General features: G+C 37.3%; 2 protein-coding genes across 3 annotated transcripts; one reads left to right on the plus strand and one right to left on the minus strand.

The window, feature by feature from the left end:
• Positions 1–441: 441 nt before the first annotated feature.
• On the minus strand, positions 442–900 carry LOC104246065 (uncharacterized). Its single transcript, XM_009801796.1, has one exon. The coding sequence runs from the start codon at positions 898–900 to the stop codon at positions 442–444; it is 459 nt and encodes a 152-aa protein (XP_009800098.1).
• Positions 901–6,881: 5,981 nt separating this feature from the next.
• Positions 6,882–8,914, plus strand: LOC104246062 (copper transport protein ATX1). 2 transcript variants are annotated; one of them, XM_009801792.2, is made up of 3 exons: positions 6,882–7,002; positions 8,010–8,088; positions 8,548–8,914. In XM_009801792.2, the coding sequence occupies exons 1-3, from the start codon at positions 6,994–6,996 to the stop codon at positions 8,811–8,813; spliced, it is 354 nt and encodes a 117-aa protein (XP_009800094.1). In that variant the 5' UTR covers positions 6,882–6,993; the 3' UTR covers positions 8,814–8,914. The 2 variants fall into 2 exon arrangements, with proteins under 2 accessions (XP_009800094.1, XP_009800096.1); XM_009801794.2 differs by having other exon boundaries at positions 8,013–8,088.
• The last annotated feature ends 1,121 nt before the right edge of the window (positions 8,915–10,035 follow it).

Below are 10,035 nucleotides of genomic sequence, written 5' to 3' on the forward strand. Positions count from 1 at the left end.
CAAAAGTTGTTGTGCCTGCACATCTAACAAACTAGCTGAGATAATAACATGTAAAGTTGAATCAGGTCCTAAGAATGCATACCTGAGATGGGATGGCAGTGGCTTCAGTTCCAACTTTGGTGGCTCTTCTATTCACTGCTTAGCTGGAGGAGTTTTTCTTTCCTCCAAGTGCAAAGGCTCAAATTCAAGCTCCCTTTTCCAAAAACCTTGACCTTCAAGAGCCAGTACCCACTCTGCCAAGTCTTCACTATTAGCTTCATCTAAGTTCATGAGACAAGCTGGTAGAGGGTCTTTAATGTTCAGTGCCTCATCGTCCTCCTCCAAAACTACATCCACCGCATTTATTAGAGAGCAATTAGCAAATTCGCTTGGTCTCCGCATAGATTTCTGCACATTGAATGTTATCTCTTCATCATGTAATTTCATCTTGAGCTCTCCAGTTTAAAAATCAATTAAAGCTCTCTCAGTGGACAAGAATGGTCTTCCCAAAATTATGGGAATTTCCTCGTCAACCCGACAGTCAAGGATGACAAAATCTGCTGGGAACACAAACTTCCCAACCTGCACCAATACATCATCTTGAATCCCAGAGGTCATCTTCACTATTCGGTCAGCCAACTGTAGCAGCATAGACGTGGGTCTAGCTCTTTCAATGCCTAGCCTTTTGTAGATAGCTAGGGGCATAAGGTTGATTCTTGCTCCTAGATCACATAGCTCCTTAGAAAAAGCAAAGTTGCCTATTGTGCAAGGGATTGTGAAACTCCCTGGATCAGATAGCCTTTCGGCTATGGGTCTCATCACAACAACACTGCAGGTTTGAGTCAGTGTAACCGTGTCCAAGTGTTGAAAGTCGAACTTGCGGGACATCAAGTCCTTCATCATCTTTGCATACCCATGCATTCTTTAAAGCATCAATCTATGAAATGTTTACTTGAATTTACTTTAACATCTCCAAAAATTTCTTGTACTGCTCATCTTTCTGATACTTGGCCAATCTCTGTGGGAATGGTGATGGAGGTCACTTCTTCCTTGTGATTTGGTTTTTCTCTTGTTCAGGCATTGCTTCTACTGTCAGTTCTGGTGCAGCCTCAGTCTCTTTCACAAATTCATCATCTTTGTTGGCATTCTTTTGCGCATTTTATACCTTAGTTAAACCTGCTGAATCATCTATTTTAATGGGTACTGGCACCAGTGTCTTAGTCGGCCTGCTTTTGCGAGCAATTTCTTGCTCCAGATCTAAGTCTCTACCATTTCAAGACTCACTACCATCAGTTGCTTCGGACCCTGCTCTTTTGGGTTGATTTGGGTGTCTGCAGGTAATGTCCCATGGGGACGATTATTTAAGGCCATGGAAATCTGTCCTAACTGGATCTCAATATTCTTAATCGCTGACTCATGTGAGTTTACTCTGTCAGCTAGTTTTCCAGTGGACCTAATCACTTGTTGCATCATCCCCTCAAGTTTAGCAAACACATCTTCATGCCTCATAATCTGCTGCTGTGGAGGTTGTTGGTAAGCCTGCTGCTGATTTTGCTGGTTGTACCCTTGTTGTTTTTGGTAGGGCACAATTTGCCCCTGTGGTCGCATAGCCCCATGATTATTGTTGTTATATTACTGTTGCTGAGCTGGTTTGTATTGTTGATTCTGCTGACCCCAACTCTGACCACCTGGTCTTGGTCCCCCGTAGTTGGCCGCATAATTCATGTTCTCCTGATATTGTTGATTATCACCTTCAGCACTCCATGAGCAGACATATGGTTAATTAATGCATAATGTACTTAGACCCTCATTGGTTGCATCAACTATGTGTACCTGCTTCTTCTGGCCTGATCCTTCAACCTTCTTGGTGAGGATGCTCATTTGTGTCATTAGAGTAGCCATATTTTCAGCTATGGAGTTAGTCGGGTCTATAGTTACTGAGTGGATCACAGAAGTGATTGGAGCGTTTCATGTTGTCCATCCTGAGTTTTGTGCCATCTTGTCAAGTAGAATCTTGCTCTCTCTGAATGTTTTGCTAAAAAATGCTCCACCTGCTGATGCATCAACATTGGCTTTCAAACTATCTTCCAAACCCATGTAAAATATCTGCCCCAACATCTACTCCGGAATACCATAATGTGGACACGTAACCAGTAGACCCTTGAATCTCTCCCACGTTTCATGTAGTGTCTCAGTTGGTTTCCATTTGAAGCTTAATAACTTATCAATTTGCTGAGCAGTCTTATTGGGTGGATGAAATTTGCTCAAATATTGCTTGACTAATTCCTCCCAAGTAGTGATGGAGTTGATGGGGAGTGAATTAAGCCAAGTCTGAGCTGCTCATGTCACTGAGAATGGAAACAACAACAAACGTATTGCTTCCGGTGTCACGTTGTGCTACCTCTGCGTGGCACAAATTGATAGGAATTTCTTTAGATGTTGCTGAGGATCTTCAACATATGACCCAGAGAATAGTCCCTTGTTCTACAACAGATGTAGCATGTTATTTGTGATCTGAAATGAATATGCTTGTATATGAGGGATTACAATGGCAGTTGCTAAGTTGTCAGTGGTGGGTTGTGCCCAATCATATAGTGCTGCTTCTAGCACAAGAGGTGCCACACCCTGATCATTTGGGTCATTCACGTCGTCTCTGTTGTTTAGATTATCGTTTTTCATGTCTGGTTCAATTTTTTTGGTTGAGTTCTGTTGTTGTTTGCCTCTCCTGTTTGCACGGTTCAATGCCTTGAACACCTTCTCAAGATCTGATAATGCTTTGAACAATTCACCAGTTCTTGAGGAGTTTCTAGGCATGCACCTGTAACAACCAAGACTACAAACGTTAGAATTTCAACGGTTAGTTTAAATTGAAGAAAATTGACTACACTAAGAATTCTTGCACTTTTTTTAACTGCAATCAATAACACCGTTAATTCCCCGGCAACAGTGCCAAAATTTGATCATGCCCAACTATACCTTATAAAAAAAACAAAGCGGTCGCTGCAAATATATTCCGGTTAACAAGTCCGGAGTCGAATCCCACAGGGAATTAACCTATCAATCACAGCTATTGGACTCACAAAAATTCACGTATTCAATCTTTAGAGATATTTGAGTAACAAATTGGGTGTTTATTAATAAAATATTATGTAATAAAAATACAGTAATTAAGAACTAGCTATAAACTGGTTGTAACCAAGAATGAAAATGGTCTAAGGTTCTGATTTTCCCTCTTATCGGAATCCTTTCCGCTATGTTTGCTATAAATTTGCCTAAGTGTTCTCTATTGATCATGAGCACTCTGACTGTCGTACCTCTCTCCCAAGTAGTTACAACAACATACTAGACATATTCTCCCGAATTACGTTACTTGACCTTAGTTACAGCTCACTTAGATCGCACCCAAGATTTCGTTATCCCTAATCCTACCTTTAAACCCTTCGTATTGATCCCTCATATACGTTAGGGGTGGTGTTGTTCAACAACTACCTAAATATATACTCTCTCCCGAGTAATGCATACTAAATAGGCACAGCCGATTGAGGGCCCTTCAATCACAGTAATCACAATATAGTTGAACAAACAGAGAAAATATTAAGGCAAATCTATATTAACATATCAAGAAATTTATCCTCCAAGAGGTTCCATCAAAATCCTAGATTAAGAGTTTAGCTACGCATAATCGTTTTCATAATCATAACAGTAGAATTCATCATTAATGATCGAAACAAGAGGAAGAAAGGTAAAACTCAATGCCGAATCTTTTGTCTTGCCACTTCTTGCCTTCAACAATTCTTCAAAAACCTTGATACCTTCTTTTTGGGAGAGCTGGACTTCTTATAAGTTAAGGAGAGTTGCCCCCGAACTTACTAATTTACCCCTGAAATAAAGTTCCTCGGAGTGACAAGCGAGGCCGCGCTCGGACCGCCGTCAGACCGTGCATATTGCATTCTTTTCTGCCTGACGAGCGCGGCCTGAGCACGCCCGCGGTTGGCCTGCGCTCATGGAGCTCAACTGTCTTCCATTTTTTCCTTCTTCTTTCACGCGCACTCACCTCTGATTGGCCTTCCTTGCTCCAAATTAACTCCACACAATGTTTAATATCCACATAATCAGGACTTGCTCCCGTAAAACACAAAATTCATAATTAGAGTCATTTGTTGTCATTTAACCTTCATATAACAATAAAGTATAGCTAAGTTGGGGCATAAATGACCGCTAAACTACATGAATATAGCATATTATCATACCATCACATTAAATACTTTTAAAATATAGTATATAATTATCTAACATGACAAAATTAATCATTTGTGTAAGTTTTGATGATATTTTTTTATTTTAAATTCATGTATTATGCTAATATAGTAATATTTTTCGACATTTAGATAATTGTTGTATTATTATACGTAAAATTTCTCTTATAATTAAATTTTATTATCCCCATATCAATAAATATTTAAATCATTACGTATCATTATTAACGTGCAACACAAGTTCATAGATACTAGTACTATTAAATTTCCTGATCTAGTGAGTGCAAATAAGTTTTAAATTTTTCCCAAATTAATTACTAGGAGCTACTAGTCCTACAAAAGTAGAGATGTATGTGCCGAAAACAATGTAAAAGGAATAAAAGGACCAGCCTATCCATGCGTTTACGTTACGTGAGAACATTAATAATGTGGAACAAAAGGTTGGTCAACCCAACTAGCTAACCACTATCCCTAGTGCCATCCACCCTCACATCACATCTAACATATTTTCAACAACATTATGACTTCATAGTTTTAAATTCCTTTGTATATATACGTATTCATATTATCCTATCTTTTAAGGTTTTCTACATATTCTTCAAAATATTAATGTTTAATTGTTTTAAGTATAAGAGTATCCCAAGCGGACACAAAAATAGTAGTATGTGATTTTTTTCTATAAGTCCAAACCTTGATGGACAGAGTTATCCAATACTCTATTTGTGGGAGGTAACAAGTATCCCGTAAAATTAATCAAGGTGCGCATAAGTAGAGACAAACGTAGGATTCGGCGGTCGGGAGGGGGACACTATGACATCCAATATAAATTTATCACTGCTCATAAAGATTGATATATGAGGGCCTATGCTAATATTTGGCTATTTTTTTAAGACATATATAAGTATATATAAAGTTTTTGTCGAAGTTTCCGGGTGTCGATAACCCCTCAACCTATATTGTAGGTTCGTCTCTGCGCATAAGTTGATCGGACACCTCGATTACAAAAAAAATTATAGGAGATTTTGTCTAAATTACTCTTTTTAACATTTCATTAATCAGAGAAGTAAAATATATTTTTTTTAAATTATAATTTCTTATATAATTCAAAATAGAGGTTAAAGGGGTTCCTAGGGAGGTCCTATAGAGATGCCTAGAGGTTAAAGGGGTCCCGGTTGACTACATTAGGGTGATTAAATACATGTATGATGGAGCTAAGACTCCAGTTAGGACAGTAAGAGGCGACTCCGACCATTTTCCGGTTGTTACGGGGTTGCACCAAGGGTTTGCGTTCAGCCCTTTCCTATTTGCCCTGGTGATGGATGCCATAACGCATCATATTCAAGGGGGGGTGCCATGGTGCATGCTATTTGCTGATGACATAGTCCTAATTGACGAGACACGACGCGGCGTCAACGAGAGGCTAGAGGTTTGGAGACATGCCCTTGAGTCTAAAGGTTTCAGGCTGAGCAGGACGAAGACAGAATACCTCGAGTGCAAATTTGGGGCCGAGCCGACGGAAGCAGGAGTGGAAGTGAGGCTCGACTCTCAAGTCATCCCTAAGAGGGGTAGTTTCAAGTACCTGGGGTCAGTTATTCTGGGAACCGGGGAGATCGACGAGGATGTCACACATCGTATAGGGGTGGAGTAGATGAAGTGGAGGTTAGCAACGGGAGTCTTGTGTGACAAGAAAGTGCCACCACTACTAAAAGGTAAGTTTTATAGAGCAGTGGTTAGGCCTGCTATGTTGTATGGGACCGAGTGTTGGCCGGTTAAAAATTCACACATCCAGAAGATGAAAGTAGCAGAGATGAGGATGCTGAGGTGGATGCGCGGGCATACAAGGATGGACAAAATTAGGAATGAAGATATTCGAGAGAAGGTGTGTGTGGCCCCCATGGTGGACAAGATGCGGGAAGCAAGACTCAGATGGTTCGGGCACATTCAGAGGAGGAGCATTGATGCACCAGTGAGGAGGTGTGAGCGACTGGCTTTGGTGGGCACGAGGAGAGGTAGAGGGAGACCTAAGAAGTATTGGGGAGAGGTGATCAGGCAGGACATGGCACGACTTAGGATTTCTGAGGACATGACCCTTGACAGGGAATTGTGGAGGTCGAGCATTAAGGTTGTAGGTTAGGGGGAAGCTTGTGAATATTACTACAGCGCACTAGAGGGAGACTAGCCATTTAGGAGTTAGACTTAGGATGTTACTGATCAGCTACTGATGCAGGGTTGTATCTGTTGGATATTAGTATACCTTACATCCTTTTCTCCATCCTTTTCGTATTTCCTATATTTCTTATATTGTTGTTATTATGTTATTTTATGTTATGTATTTTATGTTATTTACTATGAGTCTATTGATAGTACTAATATATTGTCTTTTGTTGCTCTCTTGAGCCTAGGGTCTCCTGGAAACAGCCTTTTTGCCCCTCGGGGTAGGGGTAAGGTCTGCGTACATATTATCCTCCCCAGACCCCACTTGTGGGATTATACTTGGATGTTGTTGTTGTTGTTGTTGTTGTTGTTGTTATATAATTCAAAATGTTAAAGAATTTAAAATAAACGAATAATCAGCTAAAAAAAAGACTAATATTTGGAAAGGAGAAAGAATAATATATTGTATTCTTTTGTCCTTTTTCTCGTTCTATAAATAGCGACATAGACACGCTAACTTTCCCATAACCTCAAAGGCCAAATAGATAGTTTCTTCCCACGAAAGTTAAAATCTCCCAGTTTTTCCCTACTACTTTTCATCATCATGTCTCAGGTACCCATTCCTTTTACCCTTCATTTTTTTTTCATATCATTTTGATAATATTAATTACATTCATACTGATGTTACTCTACCTGTTTTGCTAGTAATTGTCATTTGTCAACTACAATAATCTTGAAATTCTGTAGAGGGATTGAAATTTTTTGGTTGAACAACCCCAATTTTAATTTGGTTTCTCACTTTGAGCTGAAAATTTTGGTTTTTGGTATGTGAATTTTTTGTTACAATGTAAAGAAGAAACATAAAGTTTTGAAATGTTATACTATCACTCTTTTGCTTCTTGTTTGTTCCTTATGTCGAGTAATTTATTATCCCACTAGTAATCAGTGGGTTTTTCCATCTCTTCTTTCTTGGGTTTCATACGGTTCAATGATTTCAGATTTACAAATAAATTTAAGATGGTTAATTATAGTTTATTATCTAAATACAAAAAATATCTTGAATTTTTGGAGATTAAAAGTCCTTTTCCCTTTTTATTAATTGAGGCTGAGAGGGGTTGACTCTCTTGAGTATTGAAATGTACTATTTTAAAAGATAAATTCTTTGAAGTCTCACTCTTAGAATTCATTTGGTACGAGAGATAAGGTATAATTAACTCTGAAATTAAATTTGAGATGAGTTTATGTCACGTTTGATTGGAATAAAATCGCAGTATAACTAATTGAGGGATTAATTATCTCGGGATTGTAGTGTTATTTTATCCCTATGAAAGGCTCGAATAACTAATTCCCAGATAATTGATTTTGTAATAACTTATTTCCTAATCAAACAATCTCTTATTTAAGGGTTTAACTTATATACTAACAATGTTTATTTATACTTCTAGTGTATTTAACATGCATGTTGTAATAGGAAACCGTCATAATTTTCAAGTTACTAATTCTACTTATTATGGAAATTATTTACTTGCACCGTCAATATATAAAAGTTAAACTTAATTAATTGAAACTCTTATTTTTTTTAAGTCTATTGATCATCTGATTTTTATTCCTAAATGATAGCAGACCGTTGTTCTCAAGGTTGGCATGTCATGCCAAGGCTGTGTAGGAGCTGTGAACAGAGTTTTGGGGAAAATGGAAGGTACTTATATTCTATATAATTGCACTTTTATTATCTTAGCTTGTTACAGTTGCCACAATTAATTGGACTGCCTTTATAGAAATGCCATGAGTATTTCATCCAAATTCCTCAAACCAAACGAGTCCGAAGCTTGTTTCTTTTTAACCCTATTATTTTCTGACTTGTTTCATTTTATGTGAACTTGTTTGATCAGATACGCTGCTTAAGAAAGATATGCAGACTTTTGAAATTTATTGGTCTTAACCATACCATGATATATAGGATAAAATGAGAATTTTACAACTAAACTATTCCAAATATATAAATATGTCGTTCTTTTCAGAGCAAACTCAAAAGGAAATAGTGTCACATAATAAACAGAAACACAGACAATAATATTATGAGCTAACTAATTTTACCATCAGTTTGACGAATTGCTACTGGACATTTGACTCAAATCTGCTCTGCAAATCATTTTAGGTGTTGAATCTTATGACATTGATATTAAGGAGCAAAAAGTGACAGTAAAGGGAAATGTGGAGCCAGAAGCTGTTTTCCAGACTGTTTCAAAGACTGGAAAGAAGACTTCTTTCTGGGAAGCAGAAGCAACAACACCAGCACCAGCAGAACCCGAAACAAAGCCTGCTGAAGTAAAGCCTACAGAAGAAAAGCCCGCAGATACACCAGCTGAACCTGAAGCAAAGCCCGCAGACGAAAAGCCTGCAGAAGCTGTTGCTGCAGCCTGAAATTTATATCATGCTTATGATTTGTGCAACTTTATTATGACTAAAGCATAATGTAATATGTAACGTTTAATCAGAGCTTAAATAATGTCTTTCTGATTTAATTTTTGCGTTCGGTTTTCTTCTTGTAATATAGATAAGAAGTCTTGTTAGTGCAAGACTAACATCTATACATAAAGGAACTACTACTAATACTGGAGTCTATAGTTTAACTAGTATACTGGAGTTACGACGGTTGTTGTTTATGGAGAGTGATTTCACTAATCGAATGGAGATTACAGAGCCTAATTACGGTATATTCAGGTCCTGAGCTTAAGTTTTACACAATTAAGTTATTTTTAAGAGAATTACAGGTACATTCATATGATATGCATTAGTTTTTAATCCAGTAAAAATGATGGCTAACCTACCATCACGGAGATTGGTTTTATGGCATATGATAACAACTTGTAACATACTAGTATGATCCAATAAGTGGGGTCTGAGGAGGGTGAGATGTACGCAGATCTTGCTTTACCTTGGGTGAAGTAGAGGATGTTTTCGATAGACCGTCGACACAAAAAAAAAACTTTTTCAAGCTTGAAAAAACAAGAGTAAAAAGATTATGATGAAAATACTGAAGAAAAGAAAAGTATTAACAACAAAAATAGCAAAGACAACCAAAGTAAAAGAAACAATAGTCGTAGTAATAAAATTAAAGAATAAGATAGTAATAGAAAAAGGCAGAATAACCTAATAAACACTTTTACTTGTCCCGTTTTGTCATCCCGATCTCGATACTTTACGAAGTTTCATCCACACACTCGTAGTTTTTAAAACACATTATTTTAAACCCCTCTGACCATTAACCAAGCATATGTGGCAACTTCATGACTGAGTTGGACAACATACGTGAACTTCACGCGTATAACGAGAGTAAACATAAAAAAGTTAGACTAAAAATAATTAAAATAAGAAGAAAAAGCAAAAAGAAAAAGTAAAAGATGTTGGGTTTTTAAAAGATGGGGCATCAAGAATATTAGAAATATTGATTGAAAATATCTCTCAATAATTTTATTAAGCATATCCCAACGCTTTAAATAGCCAATTAGGAACAAAAAATTCATATAATTTAAAATTCAAAAAACCTAAAATATCTCAACTAACTTAAACCATCTAATAGAAATTTAAAATTAAAATTCATCCTAAAATTAAGCAACTTATTCTGTTAAAAAAGTTACTACAG

The sequence above is a fragment of the Nicotiana sylvestris genome, chromosome 5 (assembly GCF_000393655.2).
Source record: "Nicotiana sylvestris chromosome 5, ASM39365v2, whole genome shotgun sequence".
NCBI classification, from domain to species: Eukaryota; Viridiplantae; Streptophyta; class Magnoliopsida; order Solanales; family Solanaceae; genus Nicotiana; species Nicotiana sylvestris.

Bases quoted from the DNA above. Each gene is read 5' to 3' on its own strand.
- LOC104246065 (XM_009801796.1), bottom strand. From the start codon at position 900: ATGCATGGGTATGCAAAGATGATGAAGGACTTGATGTCCCGCAAGTTC.
- LOC104246062 (XM_009801792.2), top strand. The intron at 8,089-8,547 runs GTACTTATATTC...AAATCATTTTAG, and splicing joins AGTTTTGGGGAAAATGGAAG to GTGTTGAATCTTATGACATT.